The 22,096-nt window shown below is 38.3% G+C and overlaps 3 protein-coding genes and 1 pseudogene across 4 annotated transcripts; all 4 read left to right on the top strand.

Moving 5' to 3' along the window:
* The first annotated feature begins 212 nt into the window (after positions 1 to 212).
* On the top strand, positions 213 to 6,182 carry LOC137720457 (phosphoenolpyruvate carboxykinase (ATP) 1-like). Of its 2 annotated transcripts, XM_068459528.1 has the most exons (13): positions 213 to 320; positions 645 to 954; positions 2,008 to 2,192; positions 2,643 to 2,796; positions 2,900 to 2,984; positions 3,801 to 3,901; positions 4,155 to 4,453; positions 4,606 to 4,779; positions 4,909 to 4,974; positions 5,105 to 5,283; positions 5,357 to 5,526; positions 5,615 to 5,783; positions 5,874 to 6,182. In XM_068459528.1, exons 2-13 carry the CDS (start codon positions 653 to 655, stop codon positions 6,015 to 6,017), a joined length of 2,028 nt encoding a protein of 675 aa, XP_068315629.1. In that variant the 5' UTR covers positions 213 to 320; positions 645 to 652; the 3' UTR covers positions 6,018 to 6,182. The 2 variants fall into 2 exon arrangements, with proteins under 2 accessions (XP_068315629.1, XP_068315628.1); XM_068459527.1 differs by having other exon boundaries at positions 5,615 to 6,182.
* A 584-nt stretch (positions 6,183 to 6,766) lies between these two features.
* Positions 6,767 to 8,134, top strand: LOC137719840 (phosphoenolpyruvate carboxykinase (ATP) 1-like; annotated as a pseudogene).
* A 5,028-nt stretch (positions 8,135 to 13,162) lies between these two features.
* Positions 13,163 to 13,744, top strand: LOC137719839 (uncharacterized). The gene has a single exon (XM_068458845.1). It carries the CDS (start codon positions 13,163 to 13,165, stop codon positions 13,742 to 13,744), a length of 582 nt encoding a protein of 193 aa, XP_068314946.1.
* Positions 13,745 to 14,025: 281 nt separating this feature from the next.
* Positions 14,026 to 22,033, top strand: LOC137720348 (probable starch synthase 4, chloroplastic/amyloplastic). The gene is made up of 18 exons (XM_068459407.1): positions 14,026 to 14,214; positions 14,308 to 14,384; positions 14,500 to 14,634; positions 15,056 to 15,257; positions 15,890 to 16,024; positions 16,742 to 16,846; positions 17,372 to 17,470; positions 17,785 to 17,914; positions 18,668 to 18,718; positions 18,801 to 18,911; positions 19,639 to 19,748; positions 19,836 to 20,004; positions 20,388 to 20,474; positions 20,719 to 20,787; positions 20,920 to 21,033; positions 21,169 to 21,230; positions 21,341 to 21,437; positions 21,539 to 22,033. The coding sequence occupies exons 1-18, from the start codon at positions 14,078 to 14,080 to the stop codon at positions 21,656 to 21,658; spliced, it is 2,010 nt and encodes a 669-aa protein (XP_068315508.1). The 5' UTR covers positions 14,026 to 14,077; the 3' UTR covers positions 21,659 to 22,033.
* Positions 22,034 to 22,096: the final 63 nt, after the last annotated feature.

The following is a 22,096-nucleotide window of genomic DNA, read 5'->3' as shown; positions in this document are numbered from 1 at the left end:
ATCAAAAAAGGACAAATGAGGAAACTGACTCTAACAGTTGGTTGGAAATAGAATGGCGATGGCAGCATGTGGTCTTTATCCTTACCTTTTAGGTGAGCTAAGGACTCGGAGAGATAGGATTTAACCATGGTTAGATTGTAACCAGAGTTCTCCCTCAACCCTATATAACGACACCCCTCACCCCTCTATTGCCTCACCATTTGCTTCTCACCACCAATTACTCATTACTCTCAACTTTGATGCTCTCTCTCACTCCCTCATTATTTTTCATTTTCCATTAGTCTCCTCTTCATTTTTATTCCTCCACCTCTCAGTTTCTGGTAACTTCCCTCTATAATCTTGTTATTTTCGTGTTTGTATTTTTCTCTAATCATGAGAATAACTCAGAAAAGGCTTTTGTATCATGGCGTGGTGTTATTAGTTTTTTGTGTCTATTTCTGATCACTTAAATATGTGATATGAAAAGAGAAGTAGACACGTAAAAGAGAATAAAAAAACTGTTCTAATTGTCATTTGTTACTTTTCTTATCGCGTGATAAAAGAAATGGACGCAAAATCTAATTAATTAAGGCTCTGTACTAACTACAATTTTATTACACGTAAATCTGACATGGAACTGAATTATGATGATTATTTTGTGACAGAGAAGAAGATGGCGTCGAACGGGAACGGAGAGTTCAGCTTTGCGAGCGGAAACGGAACGGTGGCACCGGCGGCGAACGGTAACGGAACGGCGAGGAACGGGCTGGCGAAGATCCAGACGCAGAAGAAGGACAATGGGGTGTGTCACGACGACAGCACGCCACCTGTGAAGGCGCAGACGATCGACGAGCTCCACTCGCTGCAGAAGAAGAAGTCGGCACCCACCACCCCAATCAAGGGCACTCAGGGTGGTGCCTTTGCCGTCACCCTCTCTGAGGAGGAGCGACACAAGCAGCAGCTCCAGTCCATCAGGTATACACTTGTCGCCACACCCATGCACCCACGTCACCCTTTCAAGTCCAAATAATTTTTAGAACTTTTATCTTATTTCAAGTTATTTTGTGGAAAATATTTTAGAACCTCACCCCAAAAATTTCATAGCACGCCGTATTGTGATTTAATTGGGAATTTACGTGCACTTGAGATGCTATAATAACGGTATCTGAAATTAAATTTTATTACAAATTATTGTGTATATTGATTTTCTTTACATAATATTACCCAATTGATATATCATTGTTGCGCTCTAGTTGTAACATTTATAAGAGAAATTCTAAATTTTTATTAAATTAGCAAGTAAAAAGTATTAAAAAAAGTGTTTTAACTATTCATCACAACAGTCTACTTTAACCAACGTTAAATATTTTATTATTAACAATCTAAACCTAACTCGCTCATTTTTTAAAGGAAGTTTTAATAAAAAGCTCACGGTATTGTTCACTTTAACGAAAAATCATATTTTTACACTAAAAAGTCAATCCTGATACTATTCATTTTACCCTTTATTTTGTCATTATCATTAAAACTCAAAGTTTTTAAGCCTTTTTCATTAGTTTTCTTTTTTTTAAAACAACCTTGTCTTTTCTTTTATTTTCTCCTTTCTCAAGGTTAAATTTATTATTTTTTAGCATTTAACAAGTGAATAGTTTCTCTAAATTTAAAAAGTAAATTTTTGTTCATTTTGTTGAGATGCATTTTTGTTGTTTTCAAATGAACTCATAAATTCCATAGATGGACCCGCAGTACATCCCAGGATTATGTGGGCCCTCCCTCAAGATCAAATGAAATTGGGTTTTTAAGGTGTTTTTCAAATAAAAAAATAATCTCCAAATAGTGGGACAGGCCCGTAATTTCCTGCTTGGTTTAATTTTGACAAACAAACAGACCTCGAATTTTCCCGGAAAGTCATATTCCGGGAAAATGGACTTGATGTCACGAGTCACGACCTTGAAAATTCGCATACCTTGGCTTGATTTCCGTGCTTTGTGGTTTTTGATCTGTTTATGCTGAATTTGTGGGTGGTAGTGCATCTTTGGCATCGCTGACGAGAGAGACGGGACCAAAGGTTGTTCGAGGAGACCCGGCCAAGCAGTCCGATACCCCCAAGGTTTCGTCGCACGTGTCGCACCACCACCACTTCACGCCCACCATTAGCGTCAGTGACAGCGCCTTGAAGTTCACACATGTCCTCTACAACCTTTCTCCAGCTGGTACTACCACTACTATATGATTATCCTTCACAATTTGCATCTATGGATAAATAGGATAACGTTGCTTTGCCAGATTTACGTTGTATTCGACATCTATATATATAGCTACTCGTTAATATGAACTATACACATTTAACGAATAATTTAAATTTGTGGTTGATACTTACGTTGCCAGTCTAACAAAAGAACATTTCTCTTTATCAAATAACGGAAACAGATGCACACAAAGTTTGTTAGGGTTAGGGTTGCGTTTTTGACACCTATTTGAACCTATGAGATTTCGAATTGATTACTTTATAATTTTTCTACACTTTGCAATGAGAGTACCAAACTCTAAAAAGATAGTGTGAGATCTTTACCCTCGATTTATATGCTAAACTGATTGAGATAGGACCCTGAGCATTAGGGTTTTTTTTATTGATGTTTGGTTTTGGGTGGTATGCGGTGCAGAGTTATATGAGCAGGCAATAAAGTATGAGAAAGGGTCGTTCGTTACGTCAACTGGCGCGCTAGCAACTCTTTCTGGAGCCAAGACTGGTCGCTCTCCAAGAGATAAACGCGTCGTCAAGGATGACACCACCCAGGACGACCTTTGGTGGGGAAGGTAATAACTAATTATAATTACTAGTACTGCCCGCATTTTTCACTTTTACCCTTTGTTACTGTGTGTTATTATATTTAAACGTGGTGGTACTTTTCATCTGTAGGGGCTCACCTAACATTGAAATGGACGAGCATACGTTCATGGTCAACAGAGAAAGAGCTGTGGATTACTTGAATTCTTTGGACAAGGTCTTTACTTTTTCATTTTTTTTCTTTTTTTTCCTGCTAAGAAACGACGAATTTATAGGTAATAAGTTTCAGAATTTGACTCGCGTTTATTCGATCCCACGTCATTGTATTAGAAACTAGATTTACTTGTTTTTTATAAAACAGGTAAAAAGATTTTATGCCTGGTTTAGAATATTTACATGTGGAGGAAAAAGATTGGTGGTGGAAAAATGCATGCATGTTCGTATCCTTAGAATATATTGCTTTTAGGAGATAGTGATGCGTGGTATTTCCATTGTCCTTTTCCACAACTTGGCCAACATTTCATTGGGAGTGGCAATGTTTTCGATATTATCGGTTACAATTATGTGCATAATTTACTCATACATGTTTGAGCGGTGCTCTGTGTATTTATCATATGCTTGCTGTGTTGTACTCGACCTCATCACTACTTCACTGGGAAAGAAGGAATTATTCATAAAGAGCATGCATTAATACCAGTCAACTGTGCACTTTGTTGAGAAATTATTGTTTGGCACTGAAACACCGCATAGATATATTAGAACACGTTATGATGCATTGATAATTTATTACCAGTCAGAATGTTCCCTACAGTCCATACTGTTATGATGTTTACAAATATGTAAAATAGCTTAATGAACTAAGAAAGTAGCTGAAAAAATGTCTTGTTTATAAGATGGGAAAAATGTTTGGGGGAAGAAATTAGTTGTTGAGTACGGATATATAATTTGTGTATAGCTATATTCTTTTTCGTACCTTGTTGATTAAGAAATGAGTGGCGGGGAGTAAGGATGATTAACATTTTGATATTTACAGGTCTTTGTAAATGATCAATTTTTGAACTGGGATCCGGAAAACAGAATCAAAGTTCGGGTTGTGTCTGCCAGAGCTTATCACTCATTGTTCATGCACAACATGTAAGTAAAGCTAAGGAGTTTTTATGAACAATTTGCTTTCTCTGCAGTGTATGTTTCTGTATACATTCCTTCCTCCTTTGGGTAAGCTTGCCAGATAAGTCCTCTTAACGTTGCGTATGAGTTTTGACACGTAATCTTTTCCGAGTATTACCTATGTATCGTCTCTAAGCACGTAGGTTTCCGTCTAGGTAGGTGAAAACATGTGTGATATTAGCTTAGTGTACGTACAATTCTATAACTCGGTGGGTCGCAGGTGTATCCGACCCACTCCTGAAGAGCTGGAGAATTTTGGTACTCCGGACTTCACTATATACAACGCTGGCCAGTTCCCATGTAATCGTTACACCCACTACATGACATCCTCTACTAGCATAGACCTTAATCTTGCTAGGAGCGAAATGGTCATCCTCGGCACCATGTACGCTGGGGAAATGAAGAAAGGTCTTTTCAGTGTCATGCATTATCTCATGCCTAAGCGACAAATCCTATCCCTGCATTCTGGCTGCAATATGGGGAAAGATGGAGATGTTGCCCTTTTCTTTGGATTGTCAGGTATAGTATCGTCAATAGATCGCGGTTGTCGTCTTGCTCTTGCAGCCATATGATATGTGCCCTCTTACTCTCTCTCACTCTCTGTTAGCTATGACAGTTTAATTGTTTCTTATGGATGCTATTTGCCTTTTCCTTTTCATTTTACCATTTAGGTACTGGAAAGACGACTCTGTCTACGGATCACAATAGGTACTTGATTGGAGATGATGAACACTGCTGGACTGAGAATGGTGTGTCAAATATCGAAGGTGGTTGCTACGCCAAGTGCATTGACCTGTCAAGGGAGAAAGAGCCTGATATTTGGAACGCCATCAAGTTTGGCGCTGGTAATATATCACCTTGATTTCTTGGATATGTGGATATGATAGAATCAAGATGATGAAGAAGTAATAGTGTTTAATTTGTTTGGTCTTTTGAATTTGACTTGAATTTATCGGATTTTTCTTCGTTGGCAGTGTTGGAAAACATCGTGTTTGATGAGCACACACGAGAGGTGGACTATTCTGACAAATCTGTTACAGGTAAATATCAATTGTTTTAATCCCAAAAATTACACAATTTGAGTTTGAATCTCATACGGTGATTGATTATGCTTATACATAATTCTGATGGACCATATAATATATTGAGCTGTTTTTCTTCTGGTTGCAGAGAACACTCGTGCAGCTTACCCCATCGAATACATTCCCAACGCAAAGATACCATGCGTTGGTCCACATCCAAAGAATGTCATACTTTTGGCATGCGATGCATTTGGTGTGCTCCCTCCTGTGAGCAAGTTAAACCTTGCTCAGACCATGTACCACTTCATCAGTGGCTACACTGCTCTGGTAAATTCAACTTCTCTATTTGTACTCGTAACATTTCGGTTACTATATTAACTAATTGTTGATAAATTTATAGGTTGCTGGAACTGAAGATGGTATCAAGGAGCCAACAGCAACATTCTCAGCATGCTTCGGTGCAGCATTTATAATGTTGCATCCTACTAAGTATGCAGCAATGCTGGCTGAGAAGATGCAGAAGCACGGTGCAACAGGATGGCTGGTTAACACTGGCTGGTCCGGTGGAAGGTATATGTGCAATCGATTATCGTCATAATTTTAGAGAATTATTTCCCTGAGAAAATCTTAACCAAACAAACATCTTTCTGTCCTGCAGCTATGGATCAGGAAAGCGCATTAAGTTGCCCTACACCAGGAAAATCATTGACGCCATCCACTCCGGCAGCCTCTTAAACGCGAAGTACAAGAAGACTGAAGTGTTTGGACTAGAAATCCCCACTGAGGTCGAGGGAGTGCCTTCAGAAATACTGGATCCAGTGAACACTGTAAGTTGGTTTTCTCTTTATATACCGTTTCCCTGTTCGGTCTTGACCTTCATCATTAATGTGATATCCGAATCTTATATGTGGTTACAGTGGTCGGACAAGAATGCATACAATGAAACTCTGATGAAGCTGGCTGGCCTCTTCAAGAGGAACTTTGAGACTTTCACAAACTACAAGATTGGGAAGGACAACAAGCTGACCGAGGAGATACTTGCGGCCGGACCAAATTTCTAAAACCTTGGCAGAAAAGAAGAATAACTAGAAACTCTAGGGAAGCTTGGGGGTCAAGGCAATTGATGGAAATAAGAATTGGACAGATTCAGAAGTAGGCGTATTGTTATTCTAGATATGCTAAATAGTTCTTTTGTACCCTTTTTATGTCCTATTAATATATATAATCAAAGGATGTTGTTTCTCTCCATTTCCTTCCCCTCTCATTTTCTTCAAAATTCATCTGTTTCGAAGTTAATTTGAAATTCTGGACACAAATTTAAAGGGAAACAAAGAAAAGAAGGCAGTTTCCAGTCACCAATTTACAAAATTGAGTAGTTTTGGACAGTATTTAGGAGTTATAATAGAATGCCTACTATATTCTAGCTAAGGGGCACCTGACTCTCAACTTGTATTTTTCTTAAACTGGTGTGAGCGCCGTTTTAGACTCAAATCTTATATTGAAACTCAAATATTTTAATTTCACTCAAAATGTATTTCAAGTTTCCGATGCATTGGAGACAGAAAATGTAATATTTAGACTCAAATCCATTTCACCTTTGCAGGAGCCAAGCAATCAAATCCTTTAGCAATTAACCTAAACATGGGAAAGTGGAGCTAAAATGTGCATGCAACATGAATATCTCACTACAATGATCAAATAACTTGTGGACTCTGGAGAAAATCAAAGGATGTGATGTGAGACTTGGAGCTCAAGATTTCAGTGGCTATAAAAAGCCAGTGGGTTCACTACCACCAAAAGTGAGTGGAGAATGTATGACACACTATATGTACTTTGTATTTTATCAAAAAAAAAAATTTGACTAAAGTGTTAAAAATGTATTTTTTGCAAGTGCCCCTCCTCCCTCATTGGTAGCAAGCGAAGATGGTGTCGTACTTCTCAACAGGGTACAAGATCATTGTTTGTGTCTTGAATTTTTGATTTGCAGGTCTTTCTAAATGATCAATTCTTGAACTGGGATGATGCGATCTACAAAACAAAATCAAAGTGCGGATCATGTCTGCCAGGGCTTTCCATTCATTGTTCATGCACAACATGCAAGTTTTGAGGCATGTTCCACGTCGGAAACCTGCACGAAGATACATAAGACTCACGAACGATTGATTTTGATGTCATCGTAAAACTCGTGCATGAGCTTCATTAGTGTACGTTTGCAGGTGCATCCCACCCACTCCTGAAGAGCCGGAGAATTTGGAACTTCGGACTTCACCATCTACAGTGCCGGACAGTTTCCCTGCAATCGTTACACTCAACACGTGACATCCTCCACCAGCATAGACATCAATCTTGCTAGGAAAGAAATGGTCATCCTCGGATCCATGGACGCAGGGCCTCTTCAGTTTTATGCATTATCTCATCCCTAAGCGACAGATCCTCTCCCTACCTTCTGGTTGCAATATGGGGAAAGACGGAGATGTCGTGCTCTTGTTTGGATTGTCGGGATATAGAACCAACTGATGTTTGATCGTAGATGCATGCTAAGAGGCTAGTTGGTTCTGATAAATGTTTGCTAGCATGTTTGAATAATTAGGTACAAGAAAGGCAACTCCGTCAACGGATCACAATAGGTTCTTAATTGGAGACGATGAGCACTGTTGGAGTGAGACTGGTGTGTCGAACATCGAAGGTGCTTGCTATACCAAGTGCATTGACCTCTCAAGGGAGAAGGAGCCTGACATTTTCAATGCCATCAAGTTTGGGGCAGTGTTGGAAAATGTCGTGTTCGACGAGCATGCCCGGGTGGTGGATTATTCAAACAAATGAACACGACCGTGCCCGGGTGGTGGGTTATTCAAACAAATATCTTACAGGTAACGAGAGAGTGTGAAAATCATTTCTCATATCCGATCGTGCAGCCTACCCCATCAAATACATTATTATTATCTGTATTATTGAGTAATTACAAGGTTGCTAGAACCGAAAAGGGTATTAAGGAGCCATAGGCAACATTCTCAGCTTGCTTTGGGGCATCATTTTTATGTTGCATCCTACTAAGTATGCAGCAATGTTGACTGAGAAGACACAGAAGCATGGTGCAAGTACTGGATGGCTCGTCAACACTGACTGGTTTGGTGGAAGGTATGAATACACTTTCAAATATCTTCATAACAAGGCCTGAATTTTGGACAGTCAGATCGAACAAAGGGTTTCAATTCGGATCCAAAAAAATTGAATGATAATTGCTTTCCAATTCTAAGCCGACACTACTTGAATTCAACATTGACTCCAATTTCAGAAAAGTGCTGATGTTCGTACTCACCAGTCTTACTTTCCCACCTATCCAATAGTGCAAATGTTCGTAACAAATGAATATAAGGTGGGTGCGCAAATTTGCCAAGTTGGTGGGTACAGTAGCACCCTTACATGAATTCTCAGAATTTTCAAAAAAATTCAGAACAACGTATTCCTAATACTAATAGTCCAACTCCGAACCCAATTTCAAATGTCTAATTTGATTTGGGTGTTCCAAACTCAATGACTTTCAAATTGGAATTGGTAAGAATAGGAAGTTCCAATCCGACTTGCCTCTCTCACTCTCTCTCTCATTTTTTTTTTCGGGTTTCGCAGTGGTCGGACAAGAATGCATACAATTAGACACCGATGAAGTTGGCTGGTCTATTCAAGAACAACTTTGAGACCTTCACTATCGGATTGGTGAGGAAAACAAGCTAACAGAAGTGTAAAATATCACCTAATTTTGTCAGATGGGTTTTGGGATGGTTAATGATGACGTAAATTCCTCATATAGAAGTTAGGCATCACTATGAGGTGTTTCGAATTTATCATCAACCATAAGAAATCAGAATTGGCGTAACAATTTTACTGAGCAGTATGCAAATCTGAACTAGGAACGGAATACTTAGTGTGGAATGAACATTCAGGAAGAAAAGAAAAAAGAAGAGAAAATTAGGTGATGGAAAGATCAGCCAAATATCTTAGAACTCAAAGATATAGCTCCCTCATTCCCGAAAAATTTTACACGTTCTTAATCATAGTATTTTGCGACAGAAATATGCATTCAACACTCTATGTACCGCTCCTCTTCCTATTTTCCAACCATAGCAAACTCGATAAGGAAATGAATAGAAAAACTTGTAAAATAAAGGATAATCTGGCAATCTGAGATATTAAGGGTTCACCTTCAAAATAGGCAAGCAGTGAAATCAAAACTGTAAAGAAAGGAGGATATTTAAGCTGGATACACAGTATAAATGTTGTACTAAGAATTTTCTAGTGAAAGGAGACATGTGAATGACGGATCATATAACTTTGACCGAAACTCTGCAGATTAAACCATGCTTATAGGCAAGTGCAGGCACTCTGATTTTCAATAACAGTAAAGATTGCCAAAAATCTCCAACCCGATAAAATAACAAAGACAATAACTCCTTAAACACCAAAGCTACAAAGAGGCACAGCTAAAAGCCTAAAACCCTAACAAAATTCCAAGCATGCAATTATCAGAGTAATTTAGTAATACATTCAAATCAGTGATTACCACTGATACATGTGTCTGTGCGTATACGGGTACAAATACAACAGAAATGTACGGACAATTGGACAGAAGTCCAATGATGGGCAACGATAATTACTGAACTCGAAGGCAGGGAGGGTAGATGATACGATGCTGATAATTGTAAAAATAATCTGTCGATATTGATTGCCAAGTGTCATGTAGTCATTGGTTTAGTTGTTTAGTGTTTGTTAGATGGATATTAGGAGTTGGTTATAGCTGTTATGGCTAACCTTAGCTTGCGAGTCAGGTATTAATACTTGTCATCCGTGCAATGCAAGGTGATTTGTGATTTTGTAAACATTGGTATTTAGTAATACAGAGAAGTATTAGCATACGAGTGCAAAGGTTAGAACAGAGTTCTACTAGGAGAATGAACAAACAAGATGAGAAACATATCAGAACTGAATGTACTAACAGCATCAAGATATTCCTTAGGATAAGAGAAAAGAAGGATAAAGACTACCTTATCACCGTTGCATGCTTCTTCATTCAACCTGTCCGCAAAACTGTCATCCTGAAAGTCGGGTAAATTTCCCATTGCAGTTCACATTGCGCCATTTACATCCTCCAGGAGGCATTCAAGTTCATTAATACGTTTTTGCCTGCAGCAGCACTTGCATTCTTAAACAAAAATTTCAAGAGTACATCAAGTGCAAGATTGCATGAAAAATTTTAAAGCTTTTTTTTTTTTTTTGAGAAATTTTCATGAAAAAGGTTTGGGTCAAGTTTATTAATTAAAAAAAATCATGCTATAACTTATTTAATGAAAAAGACTTAAATTTAATAAAAATAACAAAAGAACTTAACTTTTAATTAAAAAAGACATAATTTTTTTATTAAAAAGATTAAAAAGAAAATGACGCACGTGACCCTCGTGCCCTCACACATATTGTTTATAAAACTTATTACACTGTTTATAAAACTTAACGGTATTGCACCGTTTATGAAACTTATTACATTGTTTATGAAACTTATTGCACTGTTTATGAAACTTACTATAGTGTTTATGAAATTTATTACACTGTTTTTAAAACTTACTACATTGTTTATGAAACTTACCACACTGTTTAGAAAACATAATGATACTACATTATTTATGAAACTTAACGGTATTACACTTTGTATATATGTATATTATTTCTTTTGCCTTAAGTAGGTACAAGTGAAATATACATATATCATTCTTATATATTATTTATTATATGCATCAAAATACACCTTACAAGATTATAGTACCTGACGTGTGTTTGTGTTATCTTGCTTTGTGAAAGATCCAAAAATGGTCGTTATAGTTAGCTAATTCATACATAATATAATATTTTCATGTATTTTTCTTATTTAATTATATTGGAGGAGGGTGGGGTTGGGGGGATGTGCGTTGACACATGTTTATATTTTATGTTTTTTTTAATTAAATAAAATTATTTGATGATTTTTGAAGTCCTTTTTATTAAATTTTTTTTATTAAAAAGAAATTTAATTAAAGAGAAAAACCTCTAGTATAGAACTGCTCCCAGTACAATCAAGCAAAAATGTATTTGTAGTAGTAATGGGAAACGACTATCCCAAATATAAGTATCCTGTATCAAGTGGTCAACACTAGTAATGATATCAGCAAGAAAATTCACCTCACAAATACATGTGACCAAGAGATAAAAGAAAAAGAACTGGCAAGAGATATAATGTCGTCAATGATTGTCAGAAGGTGTACTACACTTGTTCAAAATGACATCAATAATAAGTTTGGAATCTCCTTCAACACACACCTTCTTAAAACCTTTGACTATTGAAAATCTCAAAGCATCACGAAGAGTAAGAACTTCAGCAACAAAAATTGCAACTTCTCTTAGATTGTAGGCGCCAACCACAACGGTGAACCATTAGCATCTCTAATGACGAACCCAGCAGCAGTTTTAGAACCCACTATCGAGCCATCAAAATTAATTTCGAGTTTAGGTGCATGAAGTGGTCTTCACATGATGGTTTGAGATGAACCATGAGCATGAATTGCATATCATGTATGAATTGGTCAAAGTCTTGCAAACTGTAGGACATCTAAATTATGTTTCGAAATTTCTGAAAAATTATGATAACTCAAAATTAAAACTAATATTTGAGTTCAAAACTTTTCTAAATTAGTATTGAAATATTTGTTGCCGATCCAATCCGACAGAAAATAATCTCTACAACTAACTATTTAACCCGTTATCAAAAGAAATAATATACATATATTAGGGTTTAGGGTTTGGAGTAAATGTGCCTAAGGGGATCGCTGATCAGTTGGGGGGATCTCTTGGCATGGCTGTGGTTAATAATCCAGGGACCTACTTGGGGGTTCCTGCTATTTGGGGCCGATCGAAGCAACGTGGTCTTGCTTATGTGAAGGGAAGAATTATGGAAAAACTACAAGGGTGGAAACAAAGTTCGCTTTCCCGGGCCGGTAAAGAGGTTTTAATCAAGGCTGTAATCCAAGCTATTCCGGCGTACCCTATGAGTATCTTCAAATTCCCCAAAGTTGTTTGTAATGAGTTGGATGCGTTGGTGGCTGGATTTTGGTGGGGAAGTAAGGAGGGAGCCCATAAGATTCATTGGGTGTCTAAGGAGGTTTTGGGTATTCCGAAAGAGTTGGGAGGCTTAGGATTCAGAAACTTTCAGGAGTTTAATGATGCTTTGCTTGCTAAGCAATGCTGGAGATTAATCACTGAACCTGAATCGCTCTGGGCTCAGGTTATCAAGGCTCGGTATTTTCCCCATTGTACGATATGGGACGCGAAGAAGGGTGGTCGGGCGTCTTGGGCGTGGAGTAGCCTTCTGTGTGGTAGGGACTTGATCAGGGAGGGCTCTCACTGGCAGATTATGGGGGGTCAGGAGGTTCGGGTGTGGCAGGACATATGGCTTCCTTCCTTGCCCCTTGGACATCCGGTGCCGTTTGGACCGGTTGCGGTCACTCCTGGCTTACGTGTTCGAGATCTTATTTGCCCGGAGTCGGGGAGGTGGAACCTTGGATTTTTGCAACCTATCATTTCGGGGGAGGATATGCAGGCTATTGAGGAGACGCCTCTGGGGGATTTAAGTCGTAAAGACCGGCTTGTCTGGGAGTTTAATAAGAACGGGTGTTACTCGGTCAAGTCGGGATATAAATGGCTGCAAGATAGATCGTTAGAGTTGAGAGATACTCGTCGGCCTTCTATCCGAGGGGTCCCCAGGAGTTTATGGAAAGATATTTGGAAGTTGGAGGTTCCTCCCAAGCTGCGGCATTTTTTGTGGCTTACTGTGCATGGTTGTCTTCCTACTCGGGATGCTCTTTTCCGCAGGAGATCCTCTCAGACCTCCACTTGTCTTATATGTTGCTGCCACGATGAGACCACGGAGCATATGTTCCTCTCCTGTTCTTGGGTGGAACCCATATGGTTTGGTGGGGCGTTGGGTTACAAAGTGGATCGGCTTTCTCTCCCGGATTGGGTGGACTGGATCCAGGCGGTCTTCTCCCCGAACATGTGCACCACGGGCGATACGAAATGGAGGAGATCTTACATTGTGGTTACGTGTTGGTGTATTTGGAAGGCCTGATGTGATTTTGTGTTCAAGGGGGTGCCCTTATGTCCTCCAAAAGTGTTGGCTGCGATCACTATGGCGGTGAGCTCTTTCTTTGGTGCAAGGGCTGCGGCGGGATATAGAAAGGTGGGCGACGGGAGGAAGGAAAATCAGGTTGTGCGGTGGTGTGCTCCGGTCGATCCTTTTGTGAAGATTAATGTGGATGCTAGCTGGTCCAAGGCCTCAAAATTGGGTTTTGCCGGTGTAATTGCGCGAGGACAGGATAGAAGGATGGTGGCAGCCGCGAGGTACGCTATCAGGGCTCTTTCGGCGGCTGCTGCGGAGGCCACAGCGTTGATGCATGGATGCCAGTTAGGTGCGGCTTTGGGATTAAGGTATGTCATCTTGGAATCTGACTCCCTGGAAGCTATAAAATGTCTTTCTAGTTCGATGTCTGTGGGTAGTTGGGAGGCTTTCCCTATGTTGGCTCGGGTTAAGCAATTGGGGAGGGATTTTATTGAGTGCCGTTGGTCTTGGGTGCCTAGATTAGCTAATTGTGTGGCGCATGAGTTAGCGTCGGTTGATTTTCCGGAGATGTGTGATGTTGTTTGGGTCGAAAGGCCTCCATCTTCGTTGGTCTTTGTATTGAACAATGATGGGCTACCGTGTCCTCACTAATTTGGGTATGGTGGTGATGGGGATGACGCCTCTACTTGGTGGGGGGGGGGGGGGTCTTGTGGTATCTCCATTATCACTGCCTGGTATTGTTCTGCTGCTTGCCTCCTGTAGGCTTCTATATAATCGGCTGTTGGGTTTCAAAAAAAAAAAAAAACAAAAAAGAACGAATTCAGTAAAGTTAGACGGTTGGGTTGCGGATGCAGGTAAGTAATATTTTAATAAAAGTTGTTGTGATTTCAAATCTAATTAAGTCAAAATTAATAAATTACAGAAAAGAAAAATCACGACTTTTATCGTCTCCTCCTCCATTACTCGCACAGTTTGGTTGCAAAAATGAAGGCGCTGATGAGCAGCTCGATCCTCCGCCCGTGGCAGTGGCAACCACCGCATCAGAAACCTCCAACTCCACTAGTTTGCTGCTCCGCCGTCAATGCGTCCTCCTCCTCCTCCTCCTCCTCCTCAGAAATGAAGTCAGTCAATCACTTAATTGTTATCATTATTTTCTAAAACCTCAATTTTCTGCTTTACTTTGATCTAATCACTCCAATCTCAATTGATTTCAGGTTTAAGGGCGATGGAAATGCGGAGTCCGTCTCTCGGGCCGAAGACATTTGGAAACTCTTCAGAGAAGCTCAGAAGAGTAAGCCAAAACCAAACTCCTCGATTGCAATTCATGTTATTTGTGTTTTTTTTTCTTTCTGTTTATTTATTTTTAACTTGTCTTAATTCCATTGCAATTTGGAATGAAAATTCAGATATTCTGCAGTTAAACCAGCAACGAGTTAAGGCGGTAGAAGAACTCAACAAAATCACCAGAGAGAAAGAGCTGTTGGTGGATAGGATTGAGCAACTGGAGCTGGAAAAGCAGGCTGCCATTGCAAGACCTCAAGGTACCTTAATCATCCCTGATAAGTATTAATATTTCTTGTATTCTGAACTCTAAGAATTTGGTGTGGTGTTTTTAACAATTTGAAGTCGGGTCATGATGAACATGCTTTGGTTATAATTTGAAAGTTTTTGTCAAACAATGTGACAGAAATGTAAATTTGGAGCACGTTGAAAATGTTGGGGAACTAATCTATACAAATGAACTTATTGAAATTGGAATTATAAAAAGTACAGTGGAATTGAGCCTAAACTATGGAACTAAAGGTGTAATTTAGGCTTATGTACTATTATGTGATGAAATCTTTGTTGTTTTACTTGTTTTGGACAATGGTCGGTGATCATATTCTTCGAAAGTGAAAGAAGTATTTAGAGTTCATGAGGGTTAGTTTAATAATGTCTTTCTGTTGATGTACTGTAAACCAGATAGGGTAAGCTGTTGGGAGCTACTGTTTCGGATAGATTCAATGGTCCTCAATGGAATGGTTACCACCGTGGAGGCATCTGATTTGAGAAGGCTGGTTATGGATAACAAATTTAGCTTACCTGAAGTATTTAGTGACACGCTGCAGAAAGGAGACACTGAGATTCTAGCTGAACTCCGTCACTTCTCCAAGAGAATCAAAAGGTAGTGGTTTGCATATTTGACAAACAAAGTTTTACATTTTGAACACTTGGAAGACAATATGCCAATCTTTCAATTCCCCTCCACCACCCCCACCCCCCCCAAAAAAAAAAAAAAAAAACAAAACTTTTTAATTGGAAAATTAAGGATTGAAACTTTTTGGCCGATATCCCCCTGCTGTTAGTTTTTCATTTTTCCATCCAAATTTCTGTTAAATGAAAACATATGCACAACATATTAGGTAGTTAGGTCGCTTCATTCTTTAAAATAATTGAAAACCCTAGATTTCTGAAATGTTGACCTGTGCAAATCTGTGTGATTCTATAGCTTTTGCATCTGAAGGTCTAGCGAAGTGACGTTTTTGTTCTCAAGGGAAAGTCATGTGGTGTGCACGCAATAAGAGTTAACATTTATTTGGCTGGAATCTATGGAAAACTAACGGCAGGGGGGGGGTGGTTTTGGGGAATCGGCCAAAAAAATTAGTTTAAGTCCTTGATTTTCCAATTTAAAAATTTAGGGGGTAAATCAAAAGTTTGGTGAAAGTTCAGGGGGGAGATTGGCAGTTTACTCTCATTCTTTTTGTCGCTTCTTTCTCTTTCAAAAAGTGATGTTATGTTTTATTTTGAAACTTTCAGGAATGGCTTTCACATTGTCCATGTATGCACGGAAATGGCACCCCTGGTCTCTTTCCGATCCTTGGCTTCATATGTGACAGGCTTGTCTTGTGCACTACAAAGGAAGGGGAATTTGGTGGAGGTGATACTTCCAAAGTAATTATGGGACCTCCTTTGTAATTTTTGTTTCTCTTTACTCAGAGTGCTTAACTATGGAAGACCTAAATATTGTTTTCTTTGATAGAGAACTTTAAGACAAAAATTGCTCTTATGAGTATTCGTGGATGATCATAAGTTGGTAACTAGAAGAAAAGATGAAACTGTGACTATAATATTGGTTTAGTGAAACCTGTTGTAGGTACCCTGTGGCAGTAGTATGCTTTTGACATATCCTCGTGTAGTCCAAGAAATCTACTAGGTAGCTCTTGCTTAATTCAGTTGCCTGCCGCATTCCTAATGGCCAAGGGAGATAGAGGAAACCGAGTCTGATGTAGTGATGCTGATGGAAGAGATAGTTACACCATGTATGTTCACTTAGGTCTGTTATTTTCTCATGGGATCTGAAGTACTCTAGACTTGCCACTTATTTCATTAGAATGTGCGGTCATGAAGATAGAAAGACTGTAGGATTGCAGAATATGGAAAATGTGAATATTCTCTTTTTCTTTGTTCAAATTGTTGTTTCCGAAGATATAATTTTGGGAAAGAAGGATCTAATGGTTTCTTAAAATGATGGTTTATAGAGAAAAAGTGCATTCAATGAAAAGGTTGGACTTTATTTTGTACACGAGTTCCTATAAACCTTTTAATAAATTTTGCTAGAAAACTAGACAATTATTAATGATTTTGTTCATGACTGTACCTTGTGATTAGGTTTTCAAGCTTGGACTTAAACAAAGTTCAAGGCCTAAAAGAAATTGAGGCAGAATGTTATTCGTATTACAATGGTCAGTTGCATGGGAACAAAATCTGGACCGGGTAAGCTTGAGTTGTTTCTTTGTACACTATATTTATGTCTGCTTTAGAAAATTCAGTTTGGAATAGTTGAATATATCTGGGTTCAAGGTACACCGCTGACAACATTTGGCTAACCCCGTTTGGGTGACAACTTGAGTTCTAACAGTAACATATGATGTCAGACTTGACCAGGCTCATGGGTATTGCCCATTAACTGGCCATGGTATTATGATCACGAGCCTATCGTGGCTATGTTTTTTATTTTTTAAATGGGCCCTCTCTTGCTGAGGATCATAAGACTAAAAGGGGAAAATTAAGAAACCCCGATTAGTACGTTGATCAACTTGGACTGTGTGGTGGTGAGGTCCTTCACATGTGTCTGTCTGTCTGTCTGTTTGGGTGCATGCGTGCGTGTGCGCATCTGTGTTCTAGATCCAAAGTACCAACTAACTTCCAACTAGCTCTTTTATTAGAAAAGCATCTGTGTTGTTATAGTGTTATGTTTGAAAATCTGTATTTATCTAGCTTTATCTACTTGTTATGCAGCATTGTCTATGGCATTGGAGTTACTTTAATTCAACCAGTATACTACTCATCCTTTTTCAATCGTGAGAGGCTATATGGCTATTCAGATGACTTTGAAAGGTCAGTATAATTTTCACTCATATTCATAAGATTGTAAGATTGGTAAGATTGGCCTTTTCTTAAAGTATTATGAACTGAAAGTGGGTTACTTTGAACTAGTGTGCTCTCATAGAAATAAAATTATATTGAGCACTTTGGGCTTTTAAAACCATCATGAATTCAGATACTCATGGGTATCTTGCTCTCTCTATACATGAAAAGGCCTAACTTTTGTGGTGCCGTATCTCCATATTTAGTAGATTATATCTAATATGGTATCTAGCTCTGCCATGAACAATTTCTTCTATGATGGTTCATGTATTTGATGCATTCAGGTTTACCTATTTCTCCCGTGCTTCATTGGATTATATTGTAAAATCTGGAAAGCGTCCTGATGTGATACATATCCACAACTGGGAGACTGCTATTATTGGGCCACTTTTCTGGGATATTACTGTTAAACAGGTACAGCTTAAAACTGTATTTTCTTTGCTCTATATTGAATACCATTAAATAAGTACTACCGCATCCTTCTCCTTGCTCCCAAGCATGAACCTTTCTTTTAATATTCATTTTCAAAGAATAAATTTGCAAGTAATTCATTTCATTTGATGAAACTTAATGCAATGCAACTTGGAAGACTTATTTAATATATATTTACACAAATTTATAATGCATGTGTACAGAGTGATCTAATAAGTAGCTAAGTGTGCGCAGCCCATCGTGTACTTAGCCATACATACTTAAAATTTGATTCCTGGTTGAGATGTTATAACTTAATTAGCTACTTAATGAGGACCGAATAAGGAAGCTCTTTTTCCTATGGATATAATTTGAGGGCAATGTCTCAGTGTGAATTATGGAAAATATGTAGTGGGGAAGATGGTATGATGCTAACAGCTTGCTTATGTGGTAACATGTCTGTCCTGCATTATACAACTTGCACCTTGCTTAAGGAAATTTGTAAAGGATGTGGAAAGGCAGAAAACTTTATGTGGTCAACATGGAAGCCAATCTAAGTACCTTAAATGTCCATCACAGTACTGATGTCACAGGCTGCTTTAGTTTTCCGTCACATGAGGGTCAATTTTTCTAATGTATCTTGTTGTATTTTTCTTGCCCCTTCCCAACTTGTGGTTGCAGGTTAGAGAAAAACATTTATTTATTTTTGGCATGGAATTCGTGCCACCGTATAATTTTTTTTCCACATCTGTACAGGGACTTGAAGGTACAAGAATTCTTTTGACATGCCATGACCTCAACTCACAGGCAAGTAGCTGTATATTTTTCTTTTTAACTTTACACGCTCACATGGATCCAATTTATAATGCTTTGTGTTTCGATACTTTAGTGTCTTGAGCATCCAGAGAAACTAGAGTTATGCGGACTCGATCCTGCTAGACTTCACCGTCCTGATCGTTTGCAAGATAATAACAAGGCACATCTTGTTAATATCTTGAAGGTATATTCCATAGCTATTCTGTCTCTCTTCTCTTGATAATTTTTTGCAAGATAATACAGGAATTCACCGTCCTTTATATATCTTATGTCATGTAACTACCGCATAATATACACAGTTGGATAGATATTTTTCAATGACTGCATGTATTAGCCTTCTGACGTTAAAGTCACTATTTTATCTTATGTCTGAGAAACTTCCCGCAATTTTTCCAATTTTGACAATGTAACAACATGGGTTAGGATTTGAGTATTGTTTCCGTTTTTCCTGAGTATGATGTGAAATAAGAATGCATTCCAGCCTTGACGTGGTGACTTTATGAATGATTTACTGTTTAATTCAGATTGTAGATACATAAAATTTAAAATATTCAAATGAGAATCAATATATCATTTCAACTTTCAACTGAACGGAAATTGGCTTGGTTTTGATACAATTGTGAAGGAGGCCAAGGTAATTAAGTATATTTATTTATAACGGTTGCAATACATAGGCTCTAGTTCTTTTGTGCTTGCTTTTTCATTGTATTCCCTCAAATTTCAGCTTCCATTTATAAGTTTGGAGAACACATAAAAAGAGCATTGCTATGGTGTCCTGGTTTCCAGCTCATTTCATTTGTTATTCAATATTATTTCCCATACTTCAAAGTCCCTTCTTTATTGGAAGCCCTAGTTTCCTTTGATATTCGGCATGGATTCCCCTGGAAGTTTTATTTTCTATAAATTTGCAGGGTGGAGTTGTTTACTCCAATAAAGTTGTCATTATGTCATCCATACTTTCAAAAGGCAGGGTTATTCAGAGTCTGAGTCATGGGTTGGATCCTACCTTGAACATTCACAAGTAAGTAGCTCACTCAAACATTCATGCAGATTCTTTTGGTTTCTTACACTGAAAGAAAATTCACCTAGTGTTCCCATTTTCTTTCAGAAACAAAGTGATTATTGCCCCTTGTGGATTTGACAACTCCACCTGGGATCCGTCCACGGACAACTTTCTTCCTGTACAGTATAATGCGAAGGATATGAAAGGGAAAACAGTCTGCAAAGCTGCATTGCAGCAGCACCTTGGGTTATCCGAGCATGCTTCTACTTTTCTTGTACGTATGCATCTGAGGTTATCTGAGCTGTGAACACCTAGTTTTCATTAGCTTGTACTTGGTGTGATACGACCTGTTATTTCTTAGGTAACCATGTTAGGTGGGTGAAAATTTGAAAACACGGACAAAATTAACATTCTTTGGTTAGATGTGTGTTAACTTATCTGACAAAATCCACATTACGAGTTAAGCCTTGATTGTCTTTCAGAAATTAATCTAATTAATCTATGGTATGGGACTGCTTGCTCAGGGAAGCCTTGTCTTCAGAATAACTTAATTTTCTTTTCATTTTATGTTTCTTTTACCTATGTTTTTTATGGAAGGATTTATACTTGTTTTCTGATTTTTACTGGAAATGCAACAAATTACGAATATTTTATCAGGTTGGATGCGTCTTCTCTAAAGTATCAGATGTTGATCTGGAGAAGCTGAGGGAAATATTTTCGAAAAATAGCAGGATTGATGTACAGGTAGTTACTTCCCCTTTTTCTTTTCTCATCAGAAAAATGTATGGCTTAGTGGCCGAGACTTGCTGAACGCCTTTACGATGTGCAAAGGGTAATTTAAAAAAAAAAAAAATGGTCAGTGTGCTTGGTAGCAAGGGAAGAAATAACTAGCCATTTCTTCCGGAAAACTTTCCTTAAAGAACCTGGTATTTAAGTTGTTTTTCTAGATTGTTTCTCATGGATGTGATGGTTAAGTGTCTTGTTACAGTTCATCGTCATGGGGATTGGCAAAATATCAAGTGTAAACAAGTTGGGATCATTGCATGAACCCTTGAAGGTACAGGTTGCCTCTTGTTCATTGTGTTAATGACATTTGTGGCAAATCATTTTAGAATATTGCTTTTCTATTTTGATCTTTGCATGCCTTTCGCGTCACCTATACATATTTTGTGTTCTCCTTTGGCTGCAGGAGGCAAATGTACAATTGATAGACGGGAATGATGAAGCGTTATCACATTTGGTTTTCGCGGGATCTGATATTATCTTATGCCAATCTTTTCATGACCCGGACCTTCAAGTTCCAGTTAGTTCTCTCTTTCCGTCTCCCTAGTATTAGTTTCCTTTTAGTTTTGATTTTAATACTTTTTAAAATTTCCGGAGAAATGTACTTACGGAAATAATTTTCCTTGTCTGATGTCCAATTATTCATTGTATGTAGCTAAAAGCTTTAAAATACGGAGCTGCTCCAATTACAGTAAACTCCAACGACGAGGGGTTTGGGTAAGTTTTCTTATTCGGAATGAAAACGTACAGATGTTTATATTTTCTTGTGCTGTTATTTCATTTGAAAGTATAATTATAAATGTCTCATTGGCTATAACTTTGAACAGGAACTTTGTCGAGCATAACTACGAGACCACTAATTTCTCACGTTTCATCAGCTCTACGTTTGGAAATATGACTCTAAGCCAAGCCCTGGATGAAATTGTATGCGATTCTTTACCTGGTCATTAAACTTTCAGATTATCTTCTAAACTCCCAATTATTATCAAGATGCTAAAGTTGTTGAAATTTGCTGTTATTTGAAGAAAAACAACCCGTCGAAGTGGAAGAGAAAGATAACGGATGCCATGGAAATGGACTTCTCGTGGGATGCTGAGTGCTGCGACATCCATACTTCTGCGTATACAGCCTTGAAAAATTTGTGAACGTGTACATAAACGCGTATGTTAGAGCTTGATTATTCCTCCATGCAGGTTTTCCGTTGCCGAGAGCTGGGTTCTAGAGATGTACAGTTTCGAAACCGAGTAGTTATGAGCGGGTGAATAAGAAAGTTGGGTTTCTGTATCTGTTTAATGTGTGTAAAATGGTGTCAAGTTGTTACAGTTTAATTAGTTAGTGGAAACAGATTTACGCAATTTGGGTGAGTGTGGATGTAATTGTCTACTGCAAAACCTACTTTCTTCTTCTGTTGTGGGTGTGTTTGGAAGTGCTTTTTAAACTTCAAGCACATAACTGGTGCTTCTCCTAAATGCACTTCAAGTGCTTTTGAAACCCAAAAACATTTTTTTCCGATAGCGCTTTTAGTAGTTTTAAAAGCATTTCTAAAACAAGTTCTATGTTATATAGTACGAAATTGTAACCGG

Source organism: Pyrus communis, chromosome 16, assembly GCF_963583255.1.
Source record: "Pyrus communis chromosome 16, drPyrComm1.1, whole genome shotgun sequence".
Lineage (NCBI taxonomy): Eukaryota > Viridiplantae > Streptophyta > Magnoliopsida > Rosales > Rosaceae > Pyrus > Pyrus communis.
The sequence above is the reverse complement of the archived record's forward strand: the minus strand, read 5'-3'. Positions and strand labels throughout refer to the sequence as shown.

Bases quoted from the DNA above. Each gene is read 5' to 3' on its own strand.
- LOC137720457 (XM_068459527.1), top strand. From the start codon at position 653: ATGGCGTCGAACGGGAACGGAGAGTTCAGCTTTGCGAGCGGAAACGGA. The intron at 2,193-2,642 runs GTACTACCACTA...TATGCGGTGCAG, and splicing joins CTACAACCTTTCTCCAGCTG to AGTTATATGAGCAGGCAATA. The intron at 2,797-2,899 runs GTAATAACTAAT...TTTCATCTGTAG, and splicing joins GACGACCTTTGGTGGGGAAG to GGGCTCACCTAACATTGAAA.
- LOC137719839 (XM_068458845.1), top strand. From the start codon at position 13,163: ATGGCGGTGAGCTCTTTCTTTGGTGCAAGGGCTGCGGCGGGATATAGA.
- LOC137720348 (XM_068459407.1), top strand. From the start codon at position 14,078: ATGAAGGCGCTGATGAGCAGCTCGATCCTCCGCCCGTGGCAGTGGCAA. The intron at 16,025-16,741 runs GTAATTATGGGA...CCTTGTGATTAG, and splicing joins GTGGAGGTGATACTTCCAAA to GTTTTCAAGCTTGGACTTAA. The intron at 18,719-18,800 runs GCAAGTAGCTGT...TCGATACTTTAG, and splicing joins GCCATGACCTCAACTCACAG to TGTCTTGAGCATCCAGAGAA.